Source organism: Macrobrachium rosenbergii, chromosome 9 (assembly GCF_040412425.1).
Source record: "Macrobrachium rosenbergii isolate ZJJX-2024 chromosome 9, ASM4041242v1, whole genome shotgun sequence".
Taxonomy (NCBI): Eukaryota; Metazoa; Arthropoda; class Malacostraca; order Decapoda; family Palaemonidae; genus Macrobrachium; species Macrobrachium rosenbergii.
The window spans coordinates 22445378-22467661 of NC_089749.1; the positions used below are offsets into that span (position 1 = coordinate 22445378).

A 22284-nucleotide genomic window follows, 5' to 3' on the forward strand; every position below is an offset into this window, starting at 1 on the left:
TTTTTCTCCGTTAGGCTTGCCATATGATAATATTAAGTTGTCCATTACCTAGGCTTCCTTGATAAAAACAAAAAAAAAGTGATAGATTTGACTCTTAACATGGGTTGATCTAAGTAAGATATGAAAACTTTTAGTCTTTTGTTTGCAAGAAGCTTTTACTTAACTCATTAATTCAGACACTTAGTCGGTTAACTGAAATTGAAATGTCAAGGATGAATTAGTTAAGAAATGTAATTTGATTTTATTAGGTTTGGCAGTTCTGTGCAATCATGACATGCATGAAAAGATGACTGGCATTGGTTGTCCCTGGGTCTCTGCAGTTTTGTAGAAGTATTTAAGAGGCTGTTATGTTTGTCATTGTTTCTCACGAGGGATGGTGGCCTTGATTTTTCTTTTTGTTCTGTAGTCAACCATTTTTATGCAGTTCTTAAGCGAAAATTGGAAATTGCCAGTGTATGATTGAAATTGGTTTCTATAATAGAGCAAAAGCTATTTAGTACTCCTACATAGAATGATGGGATTTTTTTTTTTTAAGTTATATGATGTTAGGCTGGTCTTTTAGATTTTTCTCTTCACTTCAAAGCAGTTCTTTTCGTTTAATCATCTTAAGCTATTCATGTTTTAGATGAATGATTCAAGTAATATGGAAATAAAAGTTCAACATCTGAGATTTGTGATGCAATAGATATTAGTTCTGCCTTTTTGTGTGTTTCTTCATCTGTTGTTATCTAAAAAAAAATGATCTTATCTAAGGAGCAGCATGAGGATGAACGTTTAGGGGTAAGGTTTTGGAATGAAATACATGGATTGAAAGATTTCCATTTTTAAAATTTTAAATTTGAATGGAAAAGATTGAGTGCAGTGGTCAGAAGCCTGAAGTAAGATTGAGTTCATATTGGCTAATTTATTTGAAATTAGGGCATGAATGAAAAAATTTGAACATCCATATTGGAAGAAAACTGAGTCATTAAATAAAAATTGTCATTAACCCTAAGGAATGCTCCAAAGACCCCTGTGTTGTAATTATAGTTAATGGAGCTTGTTGTATTTTAGCCTCATGACTTGCCCAAGAACAGGAGGGCATGTGCCCCATTGGTTTAGTGTCTGTAGAGCCCAGGATTAGTTAAAAGATTTCCCAGTAGATAATATCAGTAAATAGATAACTGATTGTTTTTCTGATTTTCTTTTTAATATTTTTTGATGTTATTGAGTTTGTTTTCATATATGAATGTCTATTATGAGGAAATTTAAACCGTTGGGCCTATAATGCAGTGTGGCCCCAATGCTTATTGTGATGTGGCTCTCAATGGCCTTTTATAGTATTAAAGGAAATTTAGCTTTGCTGATGGTAGTAACCACCATCAGAAAGATCAGTTAATCTGATGTTTGGGCCCTTCAACTCTGCACCCTTAAATTCTTCTCTTCCCTCTAGCTTCTACAGCTGTCCTTCCTCAGAGAGAGATACATAATACTGTATTGCATGTGCTGAGTATATTTTTTTTATTTCGTGAATATACTGAAGCAGTGTCATTGTAGTAGAACATGAATACTCCATCATGTCAAGTTGTTGCATTATTAAAAGTCAGAGAGACATGAACTGGAAGATGACAGGTTTTGGGCTACGTGTCAGAATTGTTTATTATTCAGAGATGCTGTTTTTGGTTAGGATTATACCAATTAGCAACAGAAGAAAAATTGTGAAGGTCGCTATAGGATAATTAATATTACTGTTATTAATATTTTTAGCATTGCGTTGAGATCTCATAAAAATGGTGATAATGATTGACTGTGATTGTTTTTCTATTGGACAAGTTTTCACTTGTTTATTTTGATATTTAAAAGAATAAGACTGGTTCCACTGTGGTACGAATTAGAATGAAATTATAATAATTTTTCGTCTTTTTGAGGATGGGAGGTTATGATAGGAAAAACAGAAGCAGAAAGAGATTTCCAAAGCCTCGCAGTAGGTGTAAAGAAACAGGCATCATATTTTCTAAATCAGCTTTTGGAGTACGTGTGAGAAGAGGTGGCTCTATGGTGTTATTTTTTTCTATCTTGAGGTGGAAAAATCTTGTCGAATTTAAACTTTTTTTATAATTACATTTAGTACAGCAATACTACTACTACTACTACTACTACTACTACTACTACTACTACTATATTAAACTTTTTTTATAGTTACATTTAGTACAGCAATACTACTACTACTACTACTACTACTACTACTACTACTACTACTACTACTACTATCATCCCCTTCGTAAAAATGTCAGTGAAACTGTGGAATAATGCGTAATTGTATTTGGCAGTGGTAAGAGGAAATTATGACAACAATTAAAAGTGATAGATTTTGTTTGTGTGCATAGTAAAAGAGAGAGAGAGAGAATGTGAAAAATAATGCACAATAATAAGAGAGGAAGAAAGAGGAAGGGAAGGAGCAAATACTTTAATAAACGGAGATGATAAAGTAGGGGTAAAAGGAAATAGGAAGAGAGAGAGAGAGAGGAGTGTATTGAAGAGATAAAGGAGTGAAGCTTATTGGTTCGGCCAGTGAAGCGTAAAGCTGGAATCGTTTCTCAGCTTGACTGCCTCCCACTCCCTCAGTCTCCCTCGGACTTCCCAGAAATGATAAATAGTTCTTCCATCCTCCCCAAATAAGAGGGTTGTCGTACACTTTGGTTTGCACTTACACACACAAATATATATAATATATATACATACATGTTTTTATATATACATAGAACAGTATATATACATGTGTATATATGTATGTATGTATACTGTATATATATGTTTGTGTACACGTGTATGTATTTCTAACGAAGTTTCATAGTATTAAATCTTTCTCAATGAGTCTTTTGACGATTTCGAACCATAGACGGTATCTGCCTTAGCGGTTGTCATAACCTATATGAAACTGAATCTAATTGATTATTGAATTATAGTTTTCATTAAAGTTAATGAGAGAAACTCTAAATGATTTTTTAGTGATGCGTGATGTAACATTATAGTTTATTTACAGATTTCCAGTTTAGTGACAAAGCCTAGAATTTTATAACAACATATTAGTATTTGGATCCCTTATTATTGCTAGATTTTCACCCGAGAATTATAGTTATTACACATTTCCCAACGTCATAGGTTAGGTGCACTCGCACATTTGCCCTTACATACATATATACTTATATCCGTACTTATACATACATATGTCACGGCATGATAAGTCTTAATGTTTTAACACATACATATTTCGAGACTTTCTGGGCAGTATATCTGCCTACCCGTGAAACTTTTCTGTTTATTTTTTCCAATAGATTTTCTCTTATGTTTTCTCCGGCATTTTCCTATTTCCCAAAGCTCCATTATTTGCTCGTGTTGTTGTAGCTGTTGTTTTGTCGTTGTTGTTGCTTTTCATTGAGGAAAATCCTGATGCTTTGTTGACTGCATATTGCTGTGGACTTTTATGGACTGATTCACGTGAGTACTGTCCAGCCACTGGGGCGACTTATATACTCAAGGTACAATTATTCTACTACAGACAGCGGATCTGGGCACTTATGTTCTCTCTCTCTCTCTCTCTCTCTCTCTCTCTCTCTCCTGTTCTTATTATGTTATTTACATTTCTTACATTTCTTCTCCTGTTTTTAAGTATGTATCTTGTAGAGAAAGAGAAGAGAGAGAGAGATTCTTGTTGTATTTAGATTCACAAATCTAGAGAGAGAGAGAGAGAGAGAGATTCTTATATTATTAACATCTCCGACAATTTTTGAGAGAGAGAGAGAGAGAGAGAGAGAGAGATTCTAATTGTGTTATTAACATCTCTAACAATTCTAGAGAGAGAGAGAGATTCTTGTTGTGTTAACATCTCTGACAATTTTAGAGAGAGAGAGAGAGATTCTTGTTGTGTTGTTAATATCTCTGACAATTTTAGAGAGAGAGAGAGATTCTTGTTGTGTTGTTAATATCTCTGACAATTTTAGAGAGAGAGATTCTTATTATGTTATTAACATCTCTAACAACTCTAGAGAGAGAGAGAGAGAGAGAGGTTTGACGCTGCCCTTGATCAGACTCCCATCCGTTGCCCATTTCTTTGTTCGTTTGTTTTTCTTTGCGCGGTAATGTCTCTTCGCCTCTGCTTCCTTCGTATTCTTTTGCCTCCTGCCCTACGGCTGTTGTTTCCCATCTCGAAACTTTTGTTAATTACTTCTTGTTACTCCGTCTCTCATCTTTTATTCCTCCTTCGTGCTGGGGACATTCCTCTCTCTGGGATCGCCGTGGGACTGTGTTGCAGGGTTGTGTTTCTTACTCTCGTACTTGTCCGTTCTTTTAAACTCTCTCTCTCTCTCTCTCTCTCTCTCTCTCTCTCTCTCTCTCTCTCTCTCTCTCTCTCTCTCTCTCTCTCTCTCTATATATATATATATATATATATATATATATATATATATATATATATAATATATATATATATATATATATATATATATATATATATATATATATATATATATATATATATATATATATATATATATAAAATATATGATATTACAGACATACGTACATTCATTCATACATGTATTCATACAAACATACACATATATACATATATATATATATAAATATACATACATACATACATATATACAGTATATATATATATTTGTGTGTGTATGTGTACGTGTGAGTGAGAGAGAGAGAGAGAGAGAGAGTGATTTAATGGTTTAAAAGACAACTGCCTTACGCTCGTTTAATTTTGATGAAGACGAAAGTAACAAATAAAAGAAAGTTGACTTTGCTAGTCGGCATTCGTAAGCAAGAGAGACAGTACCAGGAAGTCGCGAATCGGGGAGCTTAGCTTCCAGGATGGTCAGTGTTTGCTTATTCATGTGTCGTCTGCTCTGCCTGTTCGGCGTTTGTTTCTGTGGGAATTCAGAGTTTGTTTGTGCTGAGTTTCTCTCCTGTTGTTTGTTTGTATGTTGTACTTCTCGTGTGTCAGCATATGAGGTTGGTCTACTTTCTATGATTTTACAGTATATTATGTCGTATTATTTAGATTCTTTTGTGTGTGTAAGTTGTATCCTTATTCGCTGAAAACGTAACTTCGTGTTTTAAATTCTCTCTCTCCTCTATGTCAAGATCCTACCAAAATGTGTGAATGTGTGCTTGCGTGCTCGCGTGCTCGCGCAATTGCATTAATAACAGTTGTTTCGGCTGTGAAAACTTGTCGTTGTCGAAGAGTACCCAGCAATGGCATGTTCTTGGGAGCCATTGCTACTAAACGAGAGAGAGAGAGAGAGAGAGAGAGAGAGAGAGAGAGAGAGAGTGTGTGTGTGTGTGTGTGTGTAGCATGAATTTGAGAGAAGCTTTTGCGTTTTAAAGCACTTGATACCATATAAGGATTGGTTAGAAGATCGGATTGCATATCAATTGGACATTAAGTCACCAGAATGGGGATTGGTTAATATCGGATTGCGTGGCATGTGGGATTGGGAATAGAAGGTAGGAGATTGGTTACCCGATCGGTTACCAGCGTTGAAGTTCGTAATGCGCATCAGGTAGGTCTTTGTTTAGTGTCAGAATTGGGCACCGTGTTGCGGGTTGGTTGAAATTCGAAGGTCCTCTGAGAATAGAAGGAGGAGGAGGACCTTGGGAAAGAAGACTCGGCCTTACGTCTTCTCCGATTACCATCAGATTTGCATTTTTTTTTTTTTTTTGGTGAAATACTTCTTCCTCTTCGTTATCTGTGTTTGTTTGGTTCGTAATTTTCGTCATTGCTTTCATTGTAATTTTTTATTGCTTATTTTGATGTGGTATTTTTTATTGCGCATATATTCGTATTTGCAATAACATGAAACTTTTTGCTTATTTCTTGTAGATTGTAATTTTTAATATTTGATCTTTTTTTAGCAGTGTTTTCAAATGAATCTGTTTCGTCGAAAATCAGCAACTCTGAATTTCATGTTTACGGGTGAAACATGGTTTTGAGTCTCTCTCTCTCTCTCTCTCTCTCTCTCTCTCTCTCTCTCTCTCTCTCTCTCTCTCTCTCTCTCTCTCTCTCTCCAGAAATTTTACAGTGCAGGTCTGGTCAGTGACAGAATATCAAGTTTATTTTTGGCGAAAATGGTGTAGGCTACTTATGTTGTTAATTAAGGCTGAACGCAGAATTGTACTATGTTGTAACCTACAGGCCAAAGTCCGCTTGCACTTGAGAAAGTGTGGGAGCTCTCCAAAAAAGTGTTGGAGAACAGAGAAGGAGCTCTCCAAAAGTGTTGGGAACAGAGATGAAGGAGCTCTCCAAAAAGGTTTTGGAGAACAGAGAAGAAGGAGCTCTCCAAAAAAGTGTTGGAGAACAGAGAAGAAGGAGCTCTCCAAAAAAGTGTTGGGGAACAGAGAAGAAGGAGCTCTCCAAAAAAGTGTTGGAGAACAGAGAAGAAGGAGCTCTCCAAAAAAGTGTTGGAGAACAGACAAGAAGGAGCTCTCCAAAAAAGTGTTGGAGAACAGACAAGAAGGAGCTCTCCAAAAAAGTGTCGGAGAACAGACAAGAAGGAGCTCTCCAAAAAGGTGTCGGAGAACAGACAAGAAGGAGCTCTCCAAAAAAGTGTCGGAGAACAGACAAGAAGGAGCTCTCCAAAAAAAAGTGTTGGAGAATAGAGAAGGAGCTCTCCAAAAAATGTTGGAGAACAAAGAAGAAGGAGCTCTCCAAAAAAGTGTTGGAGAACAGACAAGAAGGAGCTCTCCAAAAAAAGTGTTGGAGAACAAAGAAGAAGGAGCTCTCCAAAAAAGTGTTGGGGAACGGAGAAGAAGGAGCTCTCCAAAAAAAGTGTTGGGGAACGGAGAAGAGGGAGCGCCCACACTTGTTATTTCTGCAGCATCTTAAGGTGAATCATCGCGCCGTATATAGAATCCAGATTCGGTTGGTTTTCGTGCTCATGCGCAGTGCATTGTAAATTGAACCTCTTCATAGGAGACATGTTGCTCTTAATACAGACTTGGACACATAACAGACTCACTCCCCCCTCTTATTCTGGTTCCTGGTTGGCCTCTCTGAAGGCTGGTTTCTTACAATTTTTTTTCTTTTTTTTTTTTTGGTCACGTGGTATTTTTTTCTCCTTTGGCCTGGTTGTTCTTCCCAGGAATTAATGCGCAGACCTTGATGTTATTTTTTCTTGTTTTCAGCTGTACTGTCCTTCATTTTTTATAGTTGTTTCTCGAAGGTTAGCTCTGGTTAGATTTTCTTCTTTTAAATCTTGATCAGTTGGTCACGAAAAGGCTTATTTGAAGATGGAACCTACTCTTGTTAAGCCATTAAATGGGGACCCAAAATGACCACGTCATTTTTAGGGCTCTTGAAGAGTCCATTCAATCAGCATGTGTTTTGAAAGACTGTTTAAAGGATTAAGTGTTGAAACTGTCCTTTAGGGTGGAGGAATTTTAGTATGTCGCCTTTTTAAGGGTCATTCCAATTTCTGACATTTAGTACAGTACATAACTTTTAAATGAAGGCTTGAAAGAGCTTAACACAGGTTTTAAAATCGTTTTGATGATGTTCCCTATAAAGTATGAAACTTTTTAAAGGGTCGCTTCAGATTTTTTAGGGAAGGTTTAAGGCAGACGCGAAATGAGTATAGAACTACTTCAGGGTTACTTAAAGTAGACACAAATTATACGAATCAAAGTATGGCCATTTTAAGAGATGTTGAAGGTTACGAATTGAATATAGATATTTTTAATTCGTTTTTAAGGAAGCCAGAAAACGTACGTATATATAACTGAGGGTTACTTAAGAGCAACCCTTAATGAACAGATACCTCGTGTATATGGAGTTGGGGAAATGGGGGAGGGGGGGGGCGTTGGAACACTGTTCGTATAGTTGCTGAAATCTTGCCTCTGAAGGAGGACTCAATAGCCCATGGCAACTGGATGTTACTAGTGCAGAAGAGGAACACTGATAGCCATTCAGCTCTACCGAGATAACAAAGTTGCGCTCAGACCATAAGCAGCGATGCTCGATGGAGTCATTCGTCTTTGTTCGGCACCTGTCCCCTTTAAAAGCTTGGCCAGACAATCGGAGTGAATACATTTGTAAACAGTTAGGACTCTTGGCGATTCCGGGAAATCAAATCAACAGTGAGGGTCTTGTTTGGGGCATAATTCAAGGCCTGCCCCTCTCTCTCTCTCTCTCTCTCTCTCTCTCTCTCTCTCTCTCTCTCTCTCTCTCTCTCTCCATAATTTCTCATTAGGGTAATGGCACCACAACAACAGCCCAGTCATAATCGAGGAGAGTGACAGCCTTGAAAGCGAATTAAAGCAGAAACAGGCATCGAATTGGATATGGCTGAAAGCAGTGATGACGAGAGAGAGAGAGAAGAAGAAAGAAGAAGAAGAAGAAGAGAGAGAAGAAAAGAGAAGAAAACGTTCGTTTGTACGTGTCCAGTTGTTGTTTATTCTTGTAATATATTTCTCGACCTGTGCATGCATGTAAACAAAGTTAATTTTCGTTAACACGTGGTTACGTTTTTATATGAATCTCTTGTTTGGATCCTGTTGTGATGTTACCAAACCAAAACACGACTGTGTATCTGTTGTTGCTCAATGTTTGGTTTGCACCGCTGCATTGTGTGTTCCCAGTAGTGTTTGTGTGTGACCAAAACAGCGTTTCCGTGTAGGAAATCGGTTTTGTTTATGAAACCGTGCAATGAGTGATTGTTGTCAACTTGGTTTCGATTTGGGAACCGAGGTCAGGATATTTCGACTGGCCTTCTAGTGTTCCCTCATTTTTAATTGGGCTTTTAATTCTTATTTATGATGATGGCCAGCTCACCCACGATGGCCTTGTATTATAAATGTTGAGTTAGCCGCTTTGTTCTTCGTGGTTGATGTATCTGCAGTACTTGTTTTGTATTCTTGTGTCGTATATTCTGCGCATGTGTGTATTCTAGACATGCATTCATAGTTTCTTCATTATATATATAATATATATATATATATATATATATATATATATAACATATATATATATATATACATATACAACACTATATATATATATATATATATATATATATATATATATATATATATATATATATATATATATAGAGTTTGGCGACGTTACTTATGCCATTCGATATGTATAATGATATTTATGCATATAAAAATTAAAAAAATATAGTGGAATTTTTATGATTACGTAATTTTTCATTTTGAATTTTCTCAATTCGTATGAATATTATCTTGTATTATTTTATAAAATAATTGAAATAATCACGATCATAAGTCTGTTACTACCGCTGCTATGCACATCGTAATCCTTCCGTGTTTCCTTCCTTCTGAATTCTGGATTCCGGTTTTGCAGGCTGATGTCCTTCCTTTACTCGTAACCGGAAGGGTAGGTGCCCGCGCGCGCGCGCTCGTTACTGGATTTCCCAAGGGAAGATCATGGAGGTCATGGCTTTTGCTCATCTGTGCCCTCGTCCTTATTCTCTTCTTGTTCCTTTCCTTTTTCCTTTTTCATCTTCCTCTTCTTCTTCTTCCTCCTCTTGTTTTTCCTTTTCCTCTTCCTCTTCGTTTCTCTCTTCCTCTTCCACTTTCTGTTCCTCTTGTTTTTCCTTTTTCCTTTTCTTTTTCCTTTTCTTCTTCCTCTTTCTCTCCTTTTCCCTTTTCCTCGTCCTCTTCCTCTTCATTTTCCTCATTCTCTCTTCCTTTTCCTTCTCCTATTCCTCTTTCTCTTTCTCTTCCTTTTTCTTTTTCTTTTTCTCTTTGCTGATTAAATAGAAACTAATGTTTTAAAATCTTGACTTTGATTTTAGTAATCAGCATTTTTTCTTGTGAAGGATGCGTTATCTGTTATCTTATCCGATTATAGTTTTCCTATTCGTCATTTTCATCCTCTCATCATCTCCTTTTGCTTCGTTCATGTTTTAACCAACTTTTTAAACTTTTGAATACTTTATTTATGATCTTTATCTTTTATTTTATTCATCTAACTTCTCATTAGTAGTGTATTTTTCTGAATCTTTTTTTTTTTGTTAGTCCACTTTAAGTGTTTCTAATTTTTATTTTTCAGCTTCATTAAAGTTTTACTTAGACCTATTTTGTGAATATGCTTCTTTTTTTTCTTCTGTTGGAGAGGTTGGTAGAGAGCTCTCAGCTGTAGCACGCTATTGTGGCGTTCGACTCCAAACAGGCCAATGAAGATTAAGAAGAATTAATTCTGGTTGTAAATTCATTTCTGTCATAATGTGGTTCAGATTCCTGCAACCAAGCTGTAGGTCCCGTTGCTACTGTAGGTAACCAGTTGGTTCTTAGCCACGTAAAATAAATCTAATTCGTTGGGCCAGCCCTAGGAGAGCTGTTAATCACCTCAGTGGTCTGGTTAAACTAAGGTATACTTAACTTTTTTCTTCATCCGGTTTCAGTATTCTTTGTTCGCATTCCCGCCCCCCCCACCCCCCCGCTTCCTTCCTTCCTTCCCTTTTCGATTAGTTGAAAGTAAAATGAAGGCTTAGTAAGAGGAGAGTGTAAACAGGGAGGAGAGAGAGAGAGAGAGAGAGAGAGAGAGAGAGAGAGAGAGAGAGAGGGGATGAATCAGTTATTACCATCTTAGGCATCTTGACCACCAGTGTTTCTCTCCCACTCATCGTTATTTTTAGTTCCAAGGTAGGTGTGGCCTCATTCAAGAGGAGACTCTCTCTCTCTCTCTCTCTCTCTCTCTCTCTCTCTCTCTCTCTCTCTCTCTCTCTCTCATCCAACCATTTCACTTACTCATTATCGGTGTGGCCGACTGAAAAAATGAGAAGGGACACAGAGTAATAAGAGGGAAGGGAAGGTAAGATAAAAAGTAAACAATGAAGCGGACGATGCTGAAGGTGACGAGTTCTCTCTCTCTCTCTCTCTCTCTCTCTCTGTTGTTGTGCTTTCAATGTCAAATGACCTGAAGTTTGTTGAGGTCTTAGGTTGACCTCTCTCTCTCTCTCTCTCTCTCTCTCTCTCTCTCTCCTCTCTCTCTCTCTCTCTCTCTCTCTCTCCGGAAGAGAGACCCTATTCTGTTGTTGTGCTTTTAATGGCAAATGACCTGAAGTTTGTTGAGGTCTTAGGTTGGCGTTGCATCGTATATGTATGTTTTTTTATTTATTTGTTTATTAAGTAATTATTTTAAGTTTTCATTCCTGTTGAGAAAGTAACCTTCATAAAGATTTGTGTTGGATTTAAATTTATCAATTTACGTCAGGTTGGAAATACCTTCGTTAGTAGACATATGATATTATATATGTATGTATAAATACAATATATAATATATATATGTACAGTATATATATAATATATAATGTATATATGTACAGCATGTGTGTGTGTAAAATTTGTATACAAACTTGGCGGGTGTAACATTCACAATATAAGGTTTATTTTGTTGACCCACAGTGAGATTATTTCTCCAGGGGGAAAATAATTGAAGGTTACTAGAAACATCCCCGGGAGGGAGAACAAGCGTAATATTGGAACCATAACGAGAAGACTTGATATCTTCAAGCAGCTTTCTAATAAGTGATACATGCAAGTTTTATATACACATGCATGTCATTTTCACTTTTTTTTTATTAACAATAGTTATTTTGAAAGTGAATACTTTAATTTTTTTTTAAATTTGATTCAGGGAACCCTTGAATACTGGTGTGTGTTGGACCGTGAAGTTTTGTTGCTGGAGACCGAGAGTGTTGCTAAACCGGTTTTGTTCGGTTGAGTCGTTGAACTCGTTGGATCTTGAACCTTATCGGCATCTCTCTCTCTCTCTCTCTCTCTCTCTCTCTCTCTCTCTCTCTCTCTCTCTCTGTAAGGGATATATGTAAACAATAGTTCATATATGTATACATATGTATATAATATATAATACATACATAGGCTATATGTTTACACATATCTAATGTGTATATATATGTATATATATATATGTATATATAATTTATATACACACATGCACACACACACACACACACACACACATATATATATATATATATATATATATATATATATATATATATATATATATATATATATATATATATATATATAAAACTAGCCACAGATGTACAGTATATATATATGTATATATATAATAATTTTTATATAGGTGTTTATATAAATTATATACATAATATACATATATACATGAATGTGTATATATGCATCTGTAATAATTATATATATATATATATATATATATATATATATATATATATATATATATATATGTATATATATATATATATATATATATATATATATATATATACATATGTGTGTGTATTGTATATATAAATTATAATCACTTTTCCCGTGATGTGTATAAATGCTACAACAGACGGTTAAATGAAAGTATTGAACTCACGCTCTCAAGTAGGAATTAAACACATGTCTTCCGAGTTGCAAGCACTCGGCTTTACCGACCACACTACGTGGGAAAACTTTTTTTTTTTTCCCCTCCCGTTGGAAAGTCGCGACCACTTTATTGCCTACCTGCCGTTTTGCCTCAAGTATACCTCCATAGGAAGCGCTCTCTAACGGCAATATTGATGACATGGTAAGCAATTTTTTCGTGTGAGGTCGGTAAAGCTTTGTGCTTGCTTGTAACTTGGAAGATACCAGTGCAAATCCCGGCTTGAGAACTGGAGTTCAATTCTCATTTAATACTCGTATCTTGTAGATACAGTATATATATATATATATATATATATATATATAATTATATAACAGATAAATATATATATATATATATATATATATATATATACATATATATATATATATATATATATATATATATATATATATTTTTTTTTTTTTTTTTTTTTTCCTTTTAACTTGACATTTCTTATATTTGCAGTTATTAAGCCACAAATACCGATTAACATCCAGAACGTTCTCTGTAACTCAGTGAACTTACGCCAAAGAGAGTTATAATTGATACGCCCGTAGGAGGGTAGTGCCGTCAGTGCATCTCATGTGGTGCACTGTAGGCATTACTTAAGGTTCTTTGCTACTACATTTCGGCCCCTGGCTGCAACCCCTTTCATTTCTTTTACCGCACCTCCGTTCATATTCTCTTCCATCTTACGTTCCACCCTCTCCTAACAATTGTTTCATCGTGTAACTGCTACACCTTTCAAACGTCTGTACTCAGTTTCCTTTTCAGCGCTGAAATTCTACATTCTATGTTATAGTTAATAAGTGCTTCGACACCAGTGGGATTTGAACTGCGTCCGGGTGGAGAAACGACGATATACAGTGACTTTTGACCACTGAGCCATCAGTTGTTTCTCAACCATGGAGCGGTTCGAATCCCACTGGTGATGAAGTACAACTGTAAGTTGTTCGCTACGTATACAGAATTAGAAGATAAACAAATATTTGCCTAGTGGTATGAATACAAAATTTCTTTGTATATGTGACCAAAGTTACACATACATTTACTATATATATATATATATATATATATATATATATATATATATATATATATATATATATATATATATATATATATTATATAATTATACATACACATCAGTATAACATATACTGATGTATATGTAAAATATATAATGTATTTGCTTTGCAGATGATTTATTGATTCTCTCTCTCTCTCTCTCTCTCTCTCTCTCTCTCTCTCTCTCTCTCTCTCTCTCTCCCCATTTCGTCACGGTCACGTAAATTGCTGCTCACTTGCTTTACGACAGTGAAAGGACGTGGTCCGTTTTCTGTGATGTGTTCAAGATAATTCTGCACTAAACATTTTTATGTCGGTTCCATTTATATGCACTTATTCTTTTAACGGTATTTCCAGTATTGTAGCGTTCTTCTTGAAAAACATAATGCTTACCTTCCTGAAGAATGTGGTAGGTTAGCTTTTGAGAGGTTGAATGTTATCAACGTGCACATCCATTTTCTTTCACTGAAAGTCTTGTTTTATGGTAAACTTAAGAAATGGAAGTGTCACATCTTAAGGTAGTGAAGAGGCCTTTTGGATGATCTGTTCAGATTTTTAATCATATTTTCTCTGGTCCATTTTTTCAGTTGCGTGACTTATTAGGAAATGACATGACAAAAGTACCGTTGTTTTATTTATGAACTCATGAATTTTTGTATCTTTATTATTTCAGTACCTCAAGCATAGATATTATATAATTCTTCAATACCGCAAATTAATAATTTATACACATGTATGTATGCATGCTTGCTTAAATGTATGTATGGTATTATATATGTATGCACACAAAAGTATACATAATATGCACACAAGAAAAGTATACATAAGTTCACGTTTGTGAAATTCACAATATAAAATTAAAATAGAAAATGAAATGATCTATTGACACAGCAAATATCGAAGTTCAGAAGACCTGCAAGAAAAAAGGGGTTGAAATAAGAGTAAATCACAGTGTTTTTTTTTACCACGGACCTGAAAAACAAAGTACATTACGGTGAAGGGACGGTTACCCAAGAATTCCAGGAACCACTGAACTGGTCATTAAGTGCAGCCAACCCTTTTTGGATCAATGTGTTGCAATTTGGTTTGCATGACTAAGAATAATGAATCACCGGAGGGTTGGCTGCACTCCTATGGGCAGGGGCGCCTACTTATGTCTACGATTATTAGATAAAAATGTAACAAAGCTCATGCAATGTCCTACCTGAGACACGCGACGTCAATCTGTGAAATGTAAATGTCAGGTTAAAGAAGACGATTTAAATATGCGTCATACTTACAGTGTAGAACTTCTTTTCCAGCCCCAAGAGCCTCTCTCTATCGCAAAAGGAAGCTCGTTTTTCCACTTGGAAATCGGGCAGCGCGAGCGTGTCCATGTTGGGAAGCAGTGGCTACAACGCTCACCTTCCTCCCTTGTGTATCGCCCCTTCAGTTCTAAAGACTGCCTCGATTCTCCCCTGCTTTTGAAGATTCTGTTACGTCTTCTTCTTTTCTTTATCGTTATTCCTTCTCAGTTGTCAGACACAAGAGACAACGTCGGGCTTAGAACTCTTTGTGTTATACTTCCACTAGGTCTACGTATGTGGGACTACACTAACCGACTGGTGGCCATGTTGCTTTTGCTATTATTTCCATCTAAGTTTATCGTCATGCATCTAATTAAGTCAGTAACGTCGACTTTTAAGGTTAATTAATTTGATTACTTAAATGTCACAGAGCATCTTCCAGGTAATATTTATCTGCGCCATAAAAAAAATGTCATGAGAATTTGACTTGTCAGTCTGGTGTAGGTACATCTCGCGACATAACACTCAAGTGGTTTCATGTGCTTGAGACAAATATGAATTAATAACACTCTCTCTCTCTCTCTCTCTCTCTCACTCTCTCTCTCTCTCATATATATATAATTATATATTTATATATGTATACAGGTATATGTATATGTATGTGTATATATATACAGTATATATATATTATATGTTGTGTATACTGTAAATAGTGTGTTGTGTGTGTTTATGTGTGTGCCTATATGTCATGCATGGGACTTATCATATCTTAAAACTATCCTTAACACAGTTGAATGTGGAAAGGTAAAATGGCGTTGTTTGTCAAAGGTGCTCAAGAATCTTATGACGTCAGTTACTGTGACGTCACGGAACAAATATCTTTTTCTATAGTTGCCAACTTTTTGAAGTGACTTAGTTATTTTTTTCATATGACTGAGTAGTATGGCGTTGATTTTGATGAAAGGTATTGGGACGTCATGCCACTTACTTTGTTGGTTGTGATTTACTCAGATTGCATGGATGCGGTTTCTTCTGAATCTTTAATAAATATGAGAGTTATTGTGTTGTATAAATTCTGATTAACTGTGTGACATTTTGTGTTACTTCTCTTTCATTCTGAATCCTTTGACGTAAATATGAAGTCACAGCAAAAACTTGACACCTACCACTTTTTTTTATTTTGTTTAATAAAATTATAGAATTTGATTTTTGGTCACTCATTCTTACTTAAAATTACTTCGTCATTTTGGTTCACTCGTGTTTTGAAAAATTATTCAAAGTTACTAATGTGTAATTGAAAAATGATTCAGTAATTGATGTGTAATTGAAAAATGATTCAGTTATTAATGTGTAATTGAAAAATTATTGTTACTAATATGTAATTGAAAAATTATTCAGACTTGCTAATGTGTAATTGAAAAATTATTCAGAGTTACTATTGTGTAATTGAAAATTGTTTGAGTTCGCTCATTTGTACCGAAAATGATTTCAAGGTCCCTCAGATTTACACATAAAAATATTTTTTGCACTCACTCATTACTCGAAGTTCGTTCTAGGTCACCTCTCTACCACTCAGTATCATTCGAGGTCACTCACCTAAAATAAGCTCGCTCTTATACGAAATGAGGTCAGGCAAGGTCACTCATTATTAAAGAATATGGCTTAAATTAGGGTCACATACCCTTGCGTGAAATTAGGCAGTTCGTGGTCACTCATCCCAGAATGAGGTCATTAAGGGTCATTGATCTTTCTATATATTTAGGTCAGACAAGGTCATTCCGTGAAATTCTAATAATCTTTAGTTACTACACTAGACTACTTATATAATACTTTAATGAAATTTGGTTACATGTGCCAATTGAAATTTGATTACATTTTTTTAATCGAACTAATTTTATAATATTTAGAATTTTATCAACTACTCTATTTATGAGATATGCGTTTCGTATCTCGAAAATTTAAGACAAACTTCCAAAAATTTATAACACTGTATTTAAATACCTTACCTAATAACTGCTGTTTTACAATATTAGGTTACACTATAGAGGATTTAATTATGTTTTGTCATCGATCCTTACCAAATACACTACTGTGTAAAAGCTTTTTACACTAAAGTTTTATTCATCAGAGAGAGACTTCTTACAATATACAGAGCTGTATCGCGTGTGGCTTACCCATTATCTCGATTCGTCGGAATACATCAGTATTTTATATAAAGCTATAATAGTCTTAAATCGTCTCATAAATTAGTACTGTATTTACGATTCATACAGAACAGTACTGTGTTGTCTGCTGCTTGTTTCACGTCAGAATACAGTATTGCGTTGTATGATAATCACACCAACATACAATATTGTATTCGGTACAGTCCACGCTAGAATACAGAACTGAATTCTGCAACAATAGTGCCAGGATGCAGTACTGTGTTGTGTACCATTTCCATGCTCTACCCTACTCTTACTATATTTCAGAATAAATTGTTGTACTACCTACAGGATGTCTCTCTTATATCATAAAGACTAACAGTCAAACTCTGTAACATGCATCCAGACTTATATTTACTCAGCAGCCTAGCCAACACACTTCTATCAACATCAAGCCAGTATAATGCAAAGTCTTACCAAAGAACTGCCAATATGCAGGCAACCAAGGTACATTATTGACTTTTCAGGGCCTGACTATAGTACTGTATTCAGTTATTACCAACAGCTTGCTGTCTACAGGACCATGCTTAAAAATGTAGCTAATGGTCGTGTGAAGTTCTCCGATCTGCAGCCGGTCATGAAACAGTGAATGTGTTTTGGCCCATTTTGGTACTACTGTATATATGATAATATAGCCAAAGGCGACACTAATTTCTAATTTCTAGCCATAATGTTGCCTTCAATAGCTATTTCGTTATTCGTGGCCAGCCTCGGGACTCCAATCTATGCAGTGCCTTGCTATCTTCTGTAGTCGATGTTAGTCTAATAGGGCTAACCACGACTCAGTGTCTGCAGGCAAAATTATTCTGTTTGTGGCTTACCAAGAGACTGAAATATTTAGTTAAAGATCTGCTGACCAAGGTCTAGACCTTGCTGCTAACTACGTTTATCTTGATTGCTTAATATCTAAGCAGAGACCTGCTATCTACAGTCCTTACGAATAGTTTAAAATCTAGCTAAAATATCCGCAATCTACAGAGAACTGTGAATCTGTCAGAAGTAGCCAGAGACTTGCTATCTACGGCCAACCCGTAATACTCACAGTGTAGAATTTCTTTTCAAGACCCAAGAGTCTTTCTCTGTCACAAAAAGACCCTCGCTTTTCGGCCTTGAAATCAATGATACTCAGACACGCCATCTTGAGAAGTAGGCTGAACAATTATTGTCTTCTTCCGCACGGTATTTTTTTTGTTTTGTTTACCTTTTGTGATTTATTTCCCGATATTTCACCGTTAGTGGTTTTTTTCTGTTTTTCTCCTTTACGCTTCGTATGCTCTCGTTTTGTGCAGTGTACGCTCTTGGTCAGATTGATGTATCGATTTTTGGCCACACTATTTCACTTACATGCTGGAAAATGGTCGTAGCTAATATAACTTTTGCTAAGGGACTGTTGAACAGCCCCCCCAAAAAAAAAATTTGAATTAATATATACACACACACACACATACATATATATATATATATATATATATATATATATATATATATATGTGTATATATATATATATATATATATATAGTGTCGTCATGTGCATTGATCAGTCATGAAACATATTTTATTTTCTCAGCAAACATTGTGCAGTATCCTTTAATTGGAGCTGATGTGCTCATGGAAACGAAATATCGTGTCGATATATGTTTGCACTGTATATATATATATATATATATATATATATATATATATATATATATATATATATATATATATATATATATATATATATATATATATATATATATATATATATATATATATATATATATATATATTTATATATATTGTGTGTGTGTGTTATTTGTATTATATATATATGTGAATGTGTTTGTATGTATGTGTATTAGAGACAGAAATGGAAAGTGCAATATGTATTAGTTCAACGATCTTCTCCCCTGTCAAGTACTTCTTTCACTTAATATTTTTAAAACATGGAAACTGATTCATATGTAACGGTTGGGAATCCAAGTGAATGTTTGCTGACAGTGCACATTGAGGTAATGAATCAGTGCTGTATTATGGTCGGAGAAAGTTATAATTGGTTTCAAGTGCCCTAGTGGCAGCCGGATGGTACACTCAGTCATTACTTTTGTTTTTTTTACTCGTGTATTTGTTTTAGTTTTTGTTTGTCATTTGATTTGTAAATTTAGCATATTATTGAAGAGCTAGTTAGGCCTGTATATTGCATATGAATTCAGTTTAACTCATCTTCGCTAGGTTTTTCTATATTTCACTCATGTTGACGATTACTCTGCAATTTCATGGTTATCTGCAATTTTCAGTAATAATAATAATAATAATAATAATAATAATAATGGTTGAAAGAGAGACAATTTCATATACATACATAAGTAGCTGTGGTACCTTTAACCATCATAAGAAGCACGACACAACTTTCTGTTTTAAGGTAATAGTAGTAATAGTCATAATGATGATAATAATAACGCATCATTTACAGGCAGTCTCTTCTGCAAATACTTGACAAAGACAAACTAGTGTTGGCCTGGCAAATCTGAGGTCAGCGGTTCGCTTATTATTAATAAGAATAATGACATACGTAGAACCCGGAGCATGCACAAAAATAGCCGTGTGTATGTCCGGCTTATGCGCCGTGCGTTTTATCTCCCGTCAGTGTGCAGTGCAGTGACGCAGGTTGTGCATGTGGTAGCATTTTAGCTTTTGTCATTCATCGGCTGCGTCGTCTGTCTTCCGCCACGTTTATCAGTGCTCTGCGTCTTATTATGTGAACCTTTGAATTATTATGTCTTCATTTAGGTCCTTTTCTAGTCTTGCATGTTGGCATTCTGCTTTGTTTCTTTCGCTGTTTATGTTTTGTCCGCATATCGGTATTGTATTGTGTTCTTTGCTTATCACTAATAGAAGTTAAAGTTAAGTATACCTTAGTTTAAGCAGACCACTGAGCTGATTAACAGCTCTCCTAGGGCTGGCCCGAAGGATTAGACTTATTTTACGTGGCTAAGAACCAACTGGTTACCTAGCAACGGGACCGACAGGTTATTGTGGAATCCGAACCACATTATACCGAGAAATGAATTTCTATCACCAGTAATAAATTCCTCTAATTCTTCATTGGCCAGCCGGAGACTCGAACCCGGGCCTAGCAGAGTGCTAGCCGAGAACTCTACCGACTCGTCCAACGAGGAACTATCAGTAATATAGCCAGGATTATGTTCTTCATTTATCATAGCCAAGACTGATTTCAGATAGAAATAGGCATTATACTTCTTGACTTCTCAAGTAGATGAAGAGTAGATATTGAACATTTTTGAGTGGGTCTACTAGTTTGCAATTATTTATTAGGAGAATCATCATTCTTATGCAAAGTACCTCAAAGTACGCAGTTTAATTCTATATATGTATTCCATTTGACAACCACGGTTATCGCGAACCCAGATGACACGGTAGCAATGACATCAAAGGTTACTGACTTTTTTTTATAGTGATTTAAGGTTGATAAATCTTTGCACATGCCATCTGTGAAGAGATATTTTATGTTAGTGTTCTATTTGATCTTTTATAAGTCTAAGACGTAAGTGTCCATTTTTAATTATTGGATTTCATGATATGTTAATGTGCTACTTGTTTTACACAATTGGATACTCCACTTATTATTAACCTAGCGAGGGACCCGAGTTCGATCCCAGAAAGAAGAAAACGACTTAGATTCGTTTCATGCTAAATTCATTGCCCCTTAGTCCGGGCAGTGAAATAATAATAATAATAATAATAATAATTAATAATAATAATAATAATAATAATAATAATAATAATAACGGGCTTTCAGTTTATTGCTCTTTGATATTTTTTTGGGGGGGAGCAACTGTTGTATTTTGAATCTTCATATTTCCCCCAATTCTTTTATTGTAATGTAGTAAATATGTTGATATTTTCCACGTTCGTCTTATTTGTAATTCTTTTTTTCGTTCAAGAGTAAGTCGTGGTTGGTTGGTGCAGGTCCAGAAATCTAAACTAAGCCTCTTATCCCTTCTCACTTATTACCTCACCGAGGGGCCGCCTTCAGGCCATGGCCCATGTTGGCATAAGGCGCCGGCTTCAACGAAACCAGTCGCCCAGTCTTCTTGCCCTTCTTTGTATAAGGAAATACCTCTGATTAAAGCCCTTCATTTTATGGTAACTCATTTGCTTCATATTTTAACTGAGTGTTTGTAGGCAGTTATCATTTTTTTTCTTTTTATCCCCCTTTATTCCATTTTCTCTCATTGTTCCATTGTAATCGTTCTTTTCATTGATTATCTGCGTCTTCTTTGCACCGTATGTATCTTCTTTTCATCTCAGTTGACACTACTTCAGACCGTTATTTCTCTCTCTCTCTCTCTCTCTCTCTCTTCTCTCTCTCTCTCTCTCTCTCTCTCTCTCTCTCTCTCTCTCTCTCTCGTATCCACAGGCACACTTGTGGTATGGCCACTTGGCAAAGGTTTTCAAGGAGGGTTTGACATAAGTAATTCATGCGTTATGGGGTTATGTTGCCAGACCCCCGTCTCATCCAAGTGCCGTGACAGAGAGAGAGAGAGAGAGAGAGAGAGAGAGAGAGAGAGAGAGAGAGAGAGAGAGAGAGAGAGAGTTTTGTATCGTTCTATTACGATGAATTAACGTACTAGAGTGCTTGTTTGATTTCAAGATATATTCCTGACAATGGCGGATCGCCATTAAGAGACGTTCTTAGTGTGGCGGAATTATGTGACTGTGGATCTTGTTTGTCACTAGATCGGTGACCATCAAGAAAGGGTTGAATGTGTCGCAGTAAAATGTGGCATTTCTTCTCTCTTTCTCGTCTATCGTAACAAACCACAGGATGTAAAAGCACACCGCAGAAAACGTCTGATCTCTCTTCATTTGAGATATTGGCCTCTTGTGAATTGTAGCCACAATCGTGCGCGTAATGCGATGTTATTTGAGGTCTGTTCTGTTATGGCAGTATACGTTTTGTATGTAAGTAGTTTTATGTTACGTGGTGTCGTGAAAAAAAGACAAAAGAAAACTGCATCATTAGGTACCATCTCTTAACGAAAAAGGGGAATTCTATACGAATTACCCAAGGTTCCCCTGCTGCTTTGAAACTCCTCGGCGAGAATGAGAATTTGCGCGATTATTGGCAGTCTACCGAACGTTTTTCTGTGGCACCTTAATTAATACGTGTTGCGACAGGTGCCGTTCTTTTCGCCTGTCCCCGGCCGTTCTCCTCCTTATTCTGTCCCTTCGTCTGCCGGTGTGTTTTTGTGATGCCGATGGTGATGAAGAGAGGAAGTACGCTGATGGTGGTGGTCCACTGTT

At 35.8% G+C, this 22284-nt stretch overlaps 2 protein-coding genes across 5 annotated transcripts in view; one reads left to right on the forward strand and one right to left on the reverse strand.

Annotated features, from left to right (window-relative positions):
- Positions 1–22284, reverse strand: part of FipoQ (F-box/LRR-repeat protein FipoQ) — a 161355-nt gene that overhangs the window by 110673 nt on the left and 28398 nt on the right. For 2 of the 3 annotated variants that reach the window (XM_067108631.1, XM_067108632.1), the window contains exon 2: positions 14767–15225. The exons of the other annotated variant lie outside the window; for it this stretch is intronic. In XM_067108631.1, coding sequence (XP_066964732.1) covers positions 14767–14862 — 96 coding nt within the window. In that variant the 5' untranslated portion in view covers positions 14863–15225. The remainder of the gene's footprint in view (positions 1–14766; positions 15226–22284) is intronic. 3 annotated transcript variants of the gene reach the window in all.
- The window catches only part of Zip99C (Zinc transporter Zip99C), a 154080-nt gene that overhangs the window by 81405 nt on the left and 50391 nt on the right, over positions 1–22284 (forward strand). The window lies entirely within an intron of this gene.